Source organism: Budorcas taxicolor, chromosome 3, assembly GCF_023091745.1.
Source record: "Budorcas taxicolor isolate Tak-1 chromosome 3, Takin1.1, whole genome shotgun sequence".
NCBI lineage: Eukaryota > Metazoa > Chordata > Mammalia > Artiodactyla > Bovidae > Budorcas > Budorcas taxicolor.
This window is the reverse complement of record NC_068912.1, coordinates 113,933,365-113,948,414: the sequence shown is the minus strand read 5'-3', so window position 1 is coordinate 113,948,414 and position 15,050 is coordinate 113,933,365. Positions and strand designations below refer to the sequence as shown.

Below are 15,050 nucleotides of genomic sequence, written 5' to 3'. Positions count from 1 at the left end.
TGTCAAATTCAGATCTGTTTGGTACAAGCAATGATTATCTACTCAGGCATATCACCCACCCATTTTATACATCATTCTTTCCCCACTGAAGTCAGAAATCATATACTGTCTCAGAAGAACTCTATGTCATTCATTCATATCACATCAAGGACAAGGAAGAGACATCTTCTTTAGATGCACAGAGGCATCTGTGAAACAGGAGCATAACTGAGAACCAGCCGTAACTGGTGAAGGGATGTATCTACCGATGCTGGACACACTCCTGGGGGAGGGGGAGGAAGACATGGTCCCCAGACAGGTCCCGTTTCTGGCTAGGAACAGTACTGTAGGTTGAAGGAAGGACCTACCAGTTCTCTTAAGTCATTTGAAAGACAAGTGAAGTCCGGATTAAAGTACTGGAGGGAGCAGCAAAGAGACTCACATATCTCTACCTGTGTGTGTGACTAGGGACTGGGTCATTTTTATTTTTCAAAACACACCCTGGGGCATCATTTTCTGGCAAAGTAGTTCTTCAGTAGTCATAACATGAATTTAACCTTTCTCTAAAGTTTCCAACCCAGTTCTCAGTGTGTCTTGGATTTATGAGATTTCTTCACTCGCTCTTTCTTCCCAAAGCATTTCCGGAAGGTGAAGGCACAGGCCTTAAAGGTGATGAAGATGACTGTCAGCGTGACTGCCAGGAGGAAGCCAATTACATCCAGAGAGTGGTACTGGTACCAGGTGAGGTCATGGGCTGCAGGGCGCAGGTGGGATGCCCCCTTGTGCCTCATCACAAACTCCACCCAGAATACAGCCAGGTCCAGAGGCTCTATGGGGCGGTCCTTGTGAAGTCTGGAGAGGCGCATGATGTTTTCCTTATAGCTGAACACAAAGACAGTTATGTGAATGCCTGGAACACCATCAGTAGTGAGCCATCCTCCCTCTATCCTTGCTTCCAGTTAGGAATGCTACCAGATTTTCCAAACGTGGTAGAGTTTCTATTGTAATCAGAAATACACACACACACACTCACACACTAAATATTCTTTATCTCTTAAAACTGGAAGCCAAAATTTTTATTTTAAGTTATTTGAAACTTGCTTCCTATTCTTCTTCTTCTCTTTTTAGTGATATCCTTATAGGAAATTAGTCATACTTTTTGGTAACAAGATAAAGAAATAAAGGAACAGGTCATCTCAGAAATTATTAATGATTTCCCTTTCAATGGGATTGCAAATAATCACTTCTAGCCAACATAAAAGACATTTTAAAGTGCCATATCCAAGACAGTGATATACTTTCAACTACTGAGGCATCAGACCATCTAAGTGCTAAATTTTGCATAAGGGAGTGTCTATGCAGCCTGTTAAGGAAAAAATGGGTTCCTGTTTATTTTGGACTGTGTGAACAGCTGAGTCAATATCCAAATCCAAAATGGGTTTGATACTTCATCCCTTAGTATGGATGCACTAGAAGAAGAAAGAGAAAGAGAAGGAAGAGAAGGGGAAGGAGGAGGTGGCAAGGGGAAGAAAAGAGAGAAGAAAGGGAAAAGCAAGACACTTATTCAGGAGTGATTATGGTCATGCTGCTGCTGCTAAGTCACTTCAGTTATGTCCGACTCTGTGCAACCCCATAGACGGCAGCCCACCAGGCTCCCCTGTCCCTGGTCATATCTGACCTTAAACATGTCCATCATTTCATATGGGTACATTATTATAATGTACTACTAATATTTGGCCATAAATTCTGTTAAACACCTTCTTTTTATATAAATTGTCTCATACAAAATAGATTTTCTTGTACTTTCACTCATTAATTTATTAAGCACCTGGGCCTGGTTTTATAATGCGATGTTGGAAATTTTTCCACTTCTCTTTAACTTCTCTTTATCTCTTATCTTTCCACTTCTCTAAGCTGGGTGCAGTCCCAGTTTAGAGTTTTGGGAACAAGGAAATTCACATGTGATGGGTCAGAAAGAAATAAAGTTAGTAACTTGAAATGACTGATTAGTGGTTTTGTTTTTTTTTTTTAGATAGTAATGTACCAGAGAACTTCTACCAAGTCACTTTTAGATTATAAGTAGTTGTCCATACCATTGAACAAAAGGTCAAAGTTATGTTACTAATACAAACCTCAAGAATGAGTTACCAGCATATGGAAAGAAATCAGGCTTTAACTGTAGTGATGCGTTAGCAGCATGACCTAATGCTGACAAGCTGGGCTGCCAGAAGCCAATTGAAATGGTGGATAAGAACCACATCAACTGCTCTGCGAAGGTTGTTACTAACACTGTGGGCACTTTACCCTGGGGTTATGTAGACAATTCTTTTTAATCAGAAGCATCACATGCATGTGAGCACCATCATAGTTCCCCTGTATAGTGTCTCTTCCTATGCGAACATTCCAGTCTTTTTACATCCTGACTGATGTCTCCTTCAAAATGAAGAAACTATGGGTAAAGGTTCCTGATATTCTCATAGATACATACACATACACACACATGCACGCATGTGCACATACAGAGCTGACTACTGGATGAAGTCCACTCCTGTCTATAACTTCTTCCTAGAAGGTTCTGATCAGCCTATTACTTGTAGCAATTGACAGCAATACAATAAAGTTCACGCAGAGATAATCTGATCTAATGGCTTTTGCCTATTGATTTGCTTTCAGAGCCACATTTGAACAAACTTGACTTTGCTTTTATCACAAGCCTTTGTCACAGCACATCACACACACACACACACACACACACACACAAACACACACACAGATTTTTAAATCCCCACGGACCAAATTTCTCACAGGGAAAAACCATACCTTAAGTAACTGATTTGTTTTTATCTTAGATACTATGCTTCTTCTAATGGAATATTTCTTTCTTTGCAGGAACTTAGAGATCAGACATTTATTATATTGACATTTTTAAAATAAATTGAAATTTTAAGTACACCGGGGGAAATAATATTTAAAATCATTTTTATGATAAATTCTATAGAAATTAAAGCACCTTTGTATAAAATGAGTGGTAATAACCCCAAGTCATCTTACTTATAAACTAGATCTTGGTGTTCTTGTTTTCACATCTGAATGGTTATTATGAGGCAATGGCCAAAATACAAGTAGCAAGTATTCCTGGGTAGTTTTTCTCTTACCTTTTCTCATTGATGACAGCTTTCAGGGCATTTTCTAAATCTTCCGAACTCATTTCCAGGACATTCAAGGTTATTCCAGCTCCCCGGGTCTCCATGCGCTTTGCATTGTCCATCTGATCACCAAACAAGGGCATCATCACCATGGGAACGCCATTGCATATTCCTTCATAAACGCCATGGGAGCCAGAATGTGTGATAAAGGCCCGAGTCTTTGGGTGACCTGAGGAGAAAAGCAGGGGGTGATGCCACCAGTCAAGCCACCGAGTTTCAACATCTGACATCGTCTGGGTTCTCCAAGCATGCTCAGGGCCCAGTGCGGTCCACACATGGCCCTTGCAGAAATGTGCAGAAGCGCATGTGGGTTGAGATATCCTACTGGGTAAAAGGCAATGTGGGATACATTGACAATAATCCTTTCTGGCTAAATAATCCTTTAGCATAGCCCTGCCTGAGCCACTTTCTTAATTTAACCTTGGTTAGACCCTACATGCTAAACCCTCCCCACGTACCAAGCAGATCATTTTGGGGCAGCCACTTGACAAGTTTTGTATTCTTCGCAAGATTCGGTGGTGGAGTCCCAGTGTACCGCCACAGGACCTTGCAGAAGAAGGAAAAAAACCCGAGTTTAAGAACGTACACATACAATTTTAAAAACAAGACATGCTTGGGGCTGGTGCACGGGGATGACCCAGAGAGATGTTATTTGGAGGGAGGTGGGAGGGGGATTCATGTTTGGGAATGCATGTACACCCGTGGTGGATTCATGTCAATGTATGGCAAAACCAATACAGTATTGTAAAGTAAAATAAAGTAAAAATAAAAATTTAAAAAAAAAAAAAAACAAGACATCAGCTATAGTAGCTAGAAATTGGAGTCTCTGAATGAATATAACCTTGGAAAAGGTAGGTAAGAAGGCTTTTGGGGACAGGTAACATTCTGTGTCTTGTTCCGAGGCTTGATTCCATGGGTGTGTTCACTTTGTGAATCCGAAAATTCAGCAAGTTGTATATCTATGATTTTTGCACTTTCTGAACTTCAAGGGAAATTACTTAATAAAATGAGTGGGCATGGAACTACAAAAGCAGAAATATAAGAAATGAATCCAGTGTCCTAACCAACTGCTTTCTGGAGAAATATTCTTATGCAATATGAAGAAACACTATCCTGCTCATTTTATTTTAAAAAATAAATTCTGTTTAATATACTTTTGAGTCAGTTAAGAGAGAAAGAGTCCTCCTCATGCAGTGGATCATGGTTTAACAGCATAGTTGAGAATGAAATTGCAAAAAAAAAAAACCAACCTTTGGATTATTAGTAGTAATTGGGAAGTGGCAGGGAAATCCAAGTTTAAAGCCCAACTCATAAATTAATTTAGTTATTGAAAGTCTGGGGTTAGAACTCTTGTGAAGATAGATATTTTAAAAAATCATATAGAATCTTCTTACTGTCTGAGGTATTTTGCCCAAAGCATCAGCAATTTCCATAGCTTTCTGCTCCGGAATCTCTGAGACCATTGAGCCCAAAGAGAAAATCACAATTCCATGTTCTCCAGAAGCATTTACATAGGCTTCAAATTCCTAGAAGCAGAATAGAAATTTCCAGTTAATTTTTTCTCATATTCTTTGATGACTATATGCATTCAGCTCTGAATAAGGTAGCTTCCTCTTAAGAAAGTGATTACAGGAGTGTGTATTTGTGTGTGTGTGTGTGTGTGTGTGTGTGATAGAGACACAAAGTATTAATGTCTGTTGTAACATCCCTCCCTCCCCAAGTCCTTTCCATCCCAAAGGAGGAGGGCTTCCTGCTTACAGAGTTATCACCTGGGTTCTCCTCTGAAATGTAGACTCCAAGTCATATGTCAAGTTTCTGAGAGAAAAGTGACCAGAGGTAAAGCCAGATCCTTTGCTCCAGGGCTCCATGCAGCTGGGAGAGTTTGGAAGAAAGCAGGCTTTGGGGAGGAGGGCTGAACGAGTGAGCTGAAGGCAACAGTAAGAAGGGAGGAAAGCGGAAGGAACCTCCTGGAGAGAGGAGCGAGATTTCAGCAGATTCCATGAAAGGAAACATGGGTGGAGAGAAACACTGTCCAAATAGAATTCCAGCAAACTCTCTGCGGACTCGAAAGCTCCGGCACTTCCTCTCTAAGAAAATCTATGTAAAGATCCATATTACTTTTCAAGACTTCTAGAATATTCTTTTTATGCTGAAAGAATGAATGAAGTCAAAGCACAAAGCTACAGAGGGCATTAAGAATTAGACTCATGATTAACAAAAAACTTCAAATAGCAAAAAAATCCTTCCACAACTCTTGCTTCCCTCCAGCCTGTGGCAGAGTTTCCCTATGGCAGTCAATACACTTGAACGAGTAAATCTCAAATCCATGTCAACTCCGTACTAAAATGTAACCAGTCAACCGTGCATTTTCCCAACCTTTCCTGGATAAGAGTTTCTAAGGTGTTTAAGTCAACTTGCCTGCTTTAGCAGAAAGAATATACAGAAACTTATTTGAATCTTTCTCTGCTGATTCCGTATGTACTGTAAAACGTAAACTGTTCCACCCTAGGTATGAAAAACACAAATAGGGGACAGAAACCCTTCCCAAGTGTGTCTCAGAGACTGAGCCCCTTCTGTGGGGTTCAGAGAAGGTGAAGGGCATGTGAGTAGACCTTGACCACCAAAGCCTCTTGGAAGGAACGAGAAACAGGCACAGTTTTCACCCACACAGCTTACGCCCCTCACCTAGTGCCCGCTTCCTGCTCTTAATTCACTACATCCCTCACGGTCCTCCAAGGAAGCCTGCATGTGTAAGGCTGCCCCATTGTCTCAGGAAGCATCCAGCAAAGATCATCTGCAGGCACACAGCCTTGGCTACTTTAGGACAAAGTTCAAGACAAGGCAACGAGACTTTCGGAAGAAACTTCAGGGCCAGGTGACCCAAGGAATAAGGAATGGAGAACAGAGAGAAGGTGGCGTGCCGACCCCTGTGTGGATTACACCAGCTTGTTTTCCTCTGCATGTGAGACAGGATCATTCAAAAACTAGGGCCTGAGTGCATTCAAAGTCCTTCCCTTTACTAACAGCATACTATTGCCATCATGACAACTTTTTAAGTCAAGGAGTAATTGGCGGGCATGCCATGCAGCTTGTGGGTTCCCCGACCAAGGACTGAACCCAAGTGAGTTTTGGTGTATTTGAGCTATCAACTAGGATTGATTTGCCAGTTAACAATGAATCTTACAACTACTAGAACCCAAATAACCTATGGTTCCTTGAATGAAGCAGGAAGATGGATATTAGAAAATGTCTGTGTGTGTAGGGTGAGAATCAGAGATGGCAGTGATCCCAGCTAGTAAGTACAGGTTAGAATTTATGACTTGGCAAAGGCCTATCCCTTAAGGAATAAGGGATAGACTTAGAGATCAATGTCAAATGAAAGCTCTGAAAATAATAGGGATAGAATGAAGGGACACAATAGATGATTACATAATTAATCCCACTAGGGAATTATAAGTAGAAAAACAGGAGACCCTTGTAAGTTCATGATTACTTGAGAGAGAAGATTTCCTTAACTACAAAACCAAGCAGGCTTGCTTAACAACAAAACCAGGCAGCAAAAGCATGGTGCATGCCCCCAAACAGCAAAACAATGGCAGCATGTGACCCACATCCTGCCCAGTGAGTTCAGCAAGTTAATGATTCCTAGGACTTCCTGTCTGCACACATAATCGTGTACCTAGCTTGACCATATAGGGACAGGAAAACGCTCCTGGAGGAGGAGCAGATGACGGAAGCACGAAGTCTACTCAAGGAAGACAAAGGTCTTCTTCCCCTCCCTGCTTTTCCTTTGATCATAAAACTGTCACACACTTAAGTTCTCAGGTGTGGCATTTCTCACCCACCCTCTTGGAAGTCTCAAGGGTGTGTGCTCAGTCACTTCAGTCATGTCCAGCTCTGTGCGACCCTATGGACTGTGGCCCACCAGGCTCCCCCGTCCATGGGATTCTCCAGGCAAGAATACTGGAGTGGGTTGCCATGCCCTCCTCCAAGGGATCTTCCTGACCCAGGGATCGAACCTGCAGTGTCTCCTCCATCTTCTGCATTGCAGGTATATTTTTCTTTACCACTGAGCCACTCAGGAAGCCCCATGTAAGTCTCGCAAGCATCCTACCCTAATAAATCACTTCTTATCTATCACTCTGCCTCTCACCGAATTCTTCTCTACATTGATACATAAAGAACTATGGTACCAGAACTCTTTGGAGTCCTCCTGAAATGATGCCAAACTGTTTCGGCAAGAAGCAACAGGAATAGTGCAATCAGAAGAACAGCAGCATTAGTCACAATGTTGAAACTAGAACCTGGAGATGAATGGTGGGTGTATCTCAAAAAGAAAGGAAGGAAAACCCTAGAGTCAGCCTTGGGCAATAATCTTAGCATTGCGTGATCTGTTCCCAAACTTCAGAGCCAACTCCAGAGTGTTCCAAGCTTCACGAAACACACACACTACCCGTGCATGCACACACATGCAGTGGGAATCTACTTGAAGGAAACAGAGCAAGGCACAAGCAGGGCAATTTTCCCTGAACTGTCGGTTATTGATGATCTAATTCACTCCCTGAGCGTCTCCAGATGGTTTTATATGTCTCCAAAGAATGCCACAGAGACGGCGATAGCACTCCTCTCCAGTACTCTTGCCTGGAAAATCCCATGGGCGGAGGAGCCTGGTGGGCTGCAGTCCATGGGGTCACGAAGAGTCGGACATGACTGAGCGCCTTCACTTTCACTTTTCACTTTCATGCATTGGAGAAGGAAATGGCAATCCACTCCAATGTTCTTGCCTGGAGAATCCCAGGGACAGGGGAGCCTGGTGAGCTGCCATCTATGGGGTCGCATAGAGTCGGACACAACTGAAGCGACCTAGCCGCAGCAATGAATGCCACGGCCAGTAGTGAGACTGTGTGAACTGAGGGGTTTCTTGGGACTCTCTGTGTTAAAACCAGAGTGTGTGTGCGTGCTAAGTCACTTCAATTGTGTCTGACTCTTTGTAACCCCATGGACTGTAGCCCGCCAGGCTGCCCCGTCCATGGGATTCTCCAGGGAAGAATACTAGAGCAGGTTGCCATGCCCTCCTCCAAGGGATCTTCCAACCCAGGGATTGAACCTGTATCTCTCAAATATGCATTGGCAGGTGGAGTCTTTACCACTAGCACCACCTGGGAAACCTTAAAATCAGAACAGTCCTGAACAAACCATGATGCTGTCTACCCTGGCTGTGACCTAGAAGACTTCAGACAGGGCCCAGCACACCTGATTTTCACAGATGGCTGCCAACCTTGAGTCTGAACATGGCCATAAAACCCAAACACTGGTCAGCCCTACTCCCAGGCCAGCCCACTGTCTAGTCTGCCCCCACCAGCCTCAGGCCCTCTTTGAGGTCCCTGGCTCCTGGCAGCTGTCTTGGCCTTTCTTATCAGGCTTATTCGAAAGATCAAGGAGGCAATATCATCCTGCCTACCCCCACGCTAAATTTCCTCCATTTTCTAGACCTCTTCTCCTTCACGAAACCCACTCTTAGGGCTTTAGCCTTGTCTAGAAAGGACCAAGTCTAATGTCCCCGCTGCACCCACTCAGTTTTGGGCAGGATGTGATTAGCATAAAAAGAACACACAGAGCCATAAACATTGAAAGCTAAATAGTAGCACTTGGCTGGAGTTTAAATGGCATGAAAGTTCATCTACAAATTACAGAATGACAAACAGCAGAGGTTATGTTATTAAGGCCAGTGTTGATTCTGGGCCAGTACAGGATTCCATAACGGTGAGGTCCACCCCGTACTTGGCAAAACTTCCTTAAACCTTGCCCTGACTTCCCTGGTGGCTCAGAGTAAAGAATCAGCTTGCCAATGCAGGAGATGCAGGTTCGATCCCTGGGTCAGGAAGATCCCTTGGAGAAGGAAAAAGCAACCCACTCCAGCATTCTTGCCAGGGAAATCCCATGGACAGAGGAGCCTGGTGGGCTGCAGTCCATGGGGTCGCAGTCAGACACGACTTAGCGACTAAACAATAACAGCAACAACAGCTAAACCTTGCCCTGACTCCACACTCTCTGGAGTCAGGCCAAAGTGTGAAGCAACATGCTGACCACAATAAACCTTAATCCCCTATCTTTTATCCCATTCCAGAAAAAATGAGGCCCCCTCAAAGGGAAAATACATGCCTACACGCCCAGGAGGCTTTCCCCCCCACCTAAAATAAACCATTTATTGAAAAAGGAACCTTTTTCTTCAATTTCATTAATCAGCTTTTTGTATAACAAACGTGTGGCTTGCCAACAACAAAAGGTAAGACCGCACAGGTGATGAACGTCCTATCTCCTCCTGCCCCTGTCCACGCACTGTGGCCTGGGGCCCTGAGAGCTGGTGTCCAGAGGTAAAAAAGCCGGATGCCAGGGGCCACTGCTACGGGACACGGACCCCTGCCTCCGTCACTGCTGTGTCTTGGGTGACTGAGAATCGTGGCATGTAGCAGAGTATTGTTGACCTTTCCAGGTTCAGAAGCAATTGCAGTGTTATCAGGCATCCTGGGCCTTGTTAATCTCCTGTTTGTCAAGTGTACTGACTTCGAAACCCAGGAGGCTTTTACTAGAAGTCCTGACTTTGGCTGCGAGTTTAGTATTTTGAGTTCTAGGGTTTTATTAGATTTTTCTTTCCCAGATGCCTTTCGTTTTGCAAGGACACTCATGAAACACTATGTTGGAAATGTGTTGCTCTATCATTGTACATTCAGAGCCACTTAGGAACACTGCAAGCTTCCTTGTCACCACTCTTTCTTCTCTTCATCATCTTCAAGTCTGTTCTTACTGATCCTGTTTGACTGTTCTCCTTACAACCAGTGTGGATGGGTAGACACCATCTCTGGATCTCTGTGTACTCTCAGAGATGTTCTCAGCCTGAGAGGGGACCAACATCTTGGAATTCTTGAGTGTCATGCTTTTGCTCTCAGCATTGTTCTACCATCTTTATTCTTTGATGGCATCCCAAAGGTATGCCCAACACCAAGCTGTGCTTTCTCTAGGGACTCTCATTAACAAAGATTTCATCTTTATACTTGAAAAGTTCAAGACTCTTACCAAGAGCATTGGGAATAGTATGATCCCCAGTAGAGGGAAGGAAGTGCAGAGCAGCACTAATTAACCAAGGGGAAAAAAGATAACAGCAGTGTGACAGCCCAGCATAAATCAAGAAAAAGGGAGATGACAAGGCAAAGTAAAAAGAAACTGCAAGAGTTATAATCGTATCTGTTGATTGTTAAGTGCAAACAGGAGAAATTCAACTGTTAAAGGAATCTGCCTGACTCGGTTAAGAATGTTGGCTCTGTAGATTTTTTTGGCTTTATTTTGTTGTGTTTATCTTTTGCAGCACAGTATGTGGGGTCTTAGTTCCCTGACCAAGAATCAAACCCACGCCCTCTTCATTGGTAGCACAGAGTCTTAACCAATGGACTGCCAGGGAAGTCCTTGCTTCATGTTGTTTAAAGAGAAGGAAGAAGGTTGAAGATCTGGAGTGCTAAGGAGGCACTAGAGAGAAATGAAAACAAAAACAGTGCAGTAATGGTGACATTAGTATCTAAAAATGGAATTTCAAATTAAAAGAATTTCAGTAAGACACTGGGAGCTACTGTCAGGTACAATTTACAGAAATATTCTCACATCTAAGCTCACTTGCACCAAACAAGGCAGCAACCAACACACATTCAATACAATTTACCACTTTGGGGGAAAATATGTCAATAAACGATATAAAGACGTGATATCAAGAAAGACAGTTGATAAAGTTCTGCAGTCTCTCCCATGAAACATCCTAAATAAAGAAGAAAATCGCTTACATAAATAAAAGCTGTTTGCCAAAACGCAACAGCAAACATGCAAAAATATCTTGCTTGGACCTGCTGGCTAACTTTCTTTCCTTTGATCTGAGATATGCCCGTTGGTTTGATGACATTTCACCCCTTTTAAGAACCATTAGTGGATTTGAGAAGCCACCGTCACGAGAAGCCTGTGCACCGCAACGAGGCGTAAGTCCCTCTCGCTGCAACTAGAGAAAAGCCTGGGCAGCAGCAAAGACCCAAAGTCAAAAATAATTATTTTTTAAATAATATAAAATATGAATGTCAGAAGCTCACTGAAAATAAGATTCCTCACTCTATGAGGGTGATAGTAGCCCCTAGTAGGAGCCAGACTCAGCATCTGGAAAGTACTTGGCCTACCAGCAGATCCCCAACCAATACTTGAATAAATGAAGGAATGCCCACTGAAATGTCACCTACTTGAAGAATCCTTCCCAAATCCCCCGTTAGAAGGAACCTCTCCTGCTATTCTCTATCCCCTCTGTAGAGATTTGGAAGAGAATGCGAATGCTACTTTTTTTTTTTTTTTTTCTGCAAACGTCCAGTTGCAGAGGGTGAAAACATTAATATATAAGCATTTAAGAGAGTGAGATGCATGAGCTTTGAATCCAACATCAGAACCTGGCTGTCTAGTGATTTGCTTTATTATAAGAAATGGAACTGCCGTATTCAGCTTCTTATTATCTAGAAACTGGACTTTTAACTGGGAAGATAAAGGCAATTTTCCCTGCCACGCCAGATCTATAGATGCCAAAGAATTATTTCAGCAATCTTGACTTTTGTGAGCCTGACCTGACCATGGGCAAAGTGCACGCTGCACAATTTTGTTCTCTGCGAGGAACCCTGGACCCAGGGCCCTGTGTTCATGGCATTTAACCCATGTCACATCTAATCGATTACTATCCACTGGAGCACACAGAATAAAATGGCCAAAGTACGCTTTCCTAAGGTCTCCGATTTAAAAAAAAAAAAAAAAAAACTAGAAGAAGATGCCAAAGAGTTATAAATTACAACTCACTCCTAAGAGACTGGTGAAATAGAAATGAACAAGAGAAGGCATTTGAGGCTATCTCAGCAGATCCATGACAAGTTCATTCACTCAAAGTTCTTGCTAGAATACAGGCGTATAAAGTTCCCACTCAAATACACACCTGAGAGAGTGGCTTTTTGCTAGCGCAGTTGATCCCACCAACAAACACTATGTTGGGCATGATGGGCCTCGGGAAATTAAACACAAAGTCATTTCTGAGAAGCCAAACAGACCCAGAGCTCATGAGATCCTGAACAGTCATGTCTTTCTGAAGGAATTCGGAGGCAAGTAGCCTGTATGGGGAATAAACCACATCACACAGGAAACTCTCTGACAAGGTGATGAACATGTTCTTCACCCGCTGCAGGAAGGTCATGTGATCTGAGTTAAAGGACAGATACCTGGGCACGTAGGATGGTGGACTGGGGCTCTGGGTACCCTGAAAGTCCAGGCCACATGGCAGTCCATTCAAGAAGAACACAGCAGGCACAGACAGGTACTGGGCCACGATGGGGCCGCAGGGAAGGAAAGGGTCTGTCAAAACAGCATCGAAGCTACTTGCCGTCAGGGAGGCCATCAGCTCCTTGTTGTGCAGTAAGTGGGAGCAGGCGGATAAGAGCAGAGCCGAGTCCTTTTTGATTTTCTGGTATGTTTTGATCACGCGCTTCAAGAAAGGATCATCCTCAAAAACAGTACGCCCGAGGCTGATAAAAGTCTCTTCCAAGTCCTCCCTTTGGAATGGTACAGGGTACCTCTTCAAGGTGTAAAATGCTTCCTCTTTAATGTACACAGAAGCGTCAGGTGCCAGGACCACTATGTCATGTCCCCTCTGCTGCAGGGGCTGGAGGGGTCCGACCAAACTCAGCCAGTGGCTGCCATCTACGGGGACCACCAGCAGCTTCCCGGCCTGGGACATAGAGGGGCCAAGCGTGCACAGCAGCAGGAGCAGGATGACTGGGCGTTCCCCCTGGGACCCTGCTGTCATGCTTGCTCTGCCGTTGCTACCAAGATGGTCACCTGCCGGAGTGCCCTCTTTCACTTACACAACGCAGGAACCAAACTATGCACCAAGTTAATGTTTGCCTGTGTCACGTGACCATAGCTGTCAGTCAACTACAGACTGCTGGGCGTTTACTTTTAGAGAGAAAGAGGGCAGGGCTTTCTAGGTCTCGCCACAGGCAACAGTTTCACTGGCTGGAAGCCCCTAAGCACCACTTGAATCACATTCTTTTTTTATCTTTTCAATTGAACTATAGGTGTAGAACAAAGTGATTCAGGCATATGCATGCTCATGCTTCTGCACTCTTAAGCTCCTTCCCCTCCCTCCCCTGCCCAGGAGTTCACCAAGATCAAGATTCTAGGTGAAAAGGAAAAAGGTGGCAAGGGTTTGGCTCATAGGTGTGTGCTTATCTGTCATTCTGAAATTCATAGTCCAATTTAAACAATAAGGGCAGTCATTCTTCTAAAGCCTCAGTGTCATGAGTGTTCATCTGTAGATTACACAGAGCAAAGGGGCTGTAAAAACACATAGTCACCATGTTAATGATTTTATGACTTTACTGCATCAGGCAGAGCCTCAGAACTTTTTGAGGCCTCTGTGCACTTGAATGGTTCAAGAGTGTGACTCTGTCCAAGACCAGAAATTGTTCTTTACCAAAATGAATAGCAGGCAGTCCACACCCACTCTCAAAAATTATGACCAAGTACCATGACTAAGCAATCCAATAAAACTCTGCCCTGAAACCTGTGGAGACCTGACACTTAAAATCCACTGTGAATTCCCCCACTCATCAAAGATTTATGGCAAGTGTTGGCCCTCTCAGCATGATGTGAAGAGCCAGGGCCCAAAATCCAGGTTAGACATGGTCTGTACCTGTCAAGAGGGCTCTGGCAGACAAACAACAAGGCAATTGCAGGGCAGGCTGAGATGTGCTGGGGTCAGGGAGCATGGGTGGCCACGGAAACCGAGCAGGGCAGTGATGTAGTCTTGCTCTGGCATCTACTGAAGAGTGAGGTGTCTGCAAGAGCATTCCTAGACCCACTGGAAGGTGATTTCTTTTAAAGCTGAAGCCATGCTGAAGTGAAGTGAAGAAACTCACCCTCCCAACTACTCCTAGCTCTTTTGATGGAATCAAACTGGAGCTGCTTGTTACTAAACTGAAAAGGGCTACATAAACAAGTCCATTCTGAAGGAGATCAGCCCTGGGATTTCTTTGAAAGGAATGATGCTAAAGCTGAAGCTCCAGTACTTTGGCCACCTCATGCGAAGAGTTGACTCATTGGAAAAGACTCTGATGCTGGCAGGGATTGGGGGCAGGAGGAGAAGGGGATGACTGAGGATGAGATGGCTGGATGGCATCATGGACTCGATGGACGTGAGTCTGAGTGAACTCCGGGAGTTGGTGATGGACAGGGAGGCCTGGCGTGCTGTGATTCATGGGGTCGCAAAGAGTCGGACACAACTGAGCGACTGAACTGAACTGAACTGAAACAAGTCCACTCCCTCTGGATAATCTGTGGGGCCCTCCAGGGGAAACAAAGTCATCTTCCTTGACTCTCCATAGCATATTGCTTTATTCTGCCTTGTCGCTATCACCATTTACTCGCTCAGTCGTGTCCAATTCTTTTGCGACCCCGTGGACTGTAGCCTGCCACATTCCTCTGTCCATGAGATTTCCCAGGCAAGAAAACCAGAGTGGGTTGACATTTCTTTCTCTAGGGGAGCTTCCCAACCCAAGGATCAAACCCACGTCTCCTGCGTTGACAGGTGGACTTTTTTTTTTAACCATCGAGCCTCCAGGGAAGCCTGTATTCTGCCTTGTATCCTTCAGCAATTGGCCTATCTGAGTTCCCTACTAGACTCCCTCTCTGCCTCTCTCTCTACCTATCCACGGCTTTGCAGACATTGAAAGTGAAAGTGAAGTCACTCAGTCATGTCCAACTCTTTGCGACCCCATGGACTGTAGCCTGCCAGGCTCCTCTGTC

At 44.1% G+C, this 15,050-nt stretch overlaps 1 protein-coding gene across 1 annotated transcript; it reads right to left on the bottom strand.

Annotated features, from left to right (window-relative positions):
• Window positions 1-563: 563 nt before the first annotated feature.
• LOC128045030 (UDP-glucuronosyltransferase 1A1-like) lies at window positions 564-13,050 on the bottom strand. The gene is made up of 5 exons (XM_052637489.1): window positions 12,187-13,050; window positions 4,580-4,711; window positions 3,644-3,731; window positions 3,135-3,354; window positions 564-861 (listed from the first exon to the last, which is right to left on the bottom strand). The coding sequence occupies exons 1-5, from the start codon at window positions 13,048-13,050 to the stop codon at window positions 564-566; spliced, it is 1,602 nt and encodes a 533-aa protein (XP_052493449.1).
• Window positions 13,051-15,050: the final 2,000 nt, after the last annotated feature.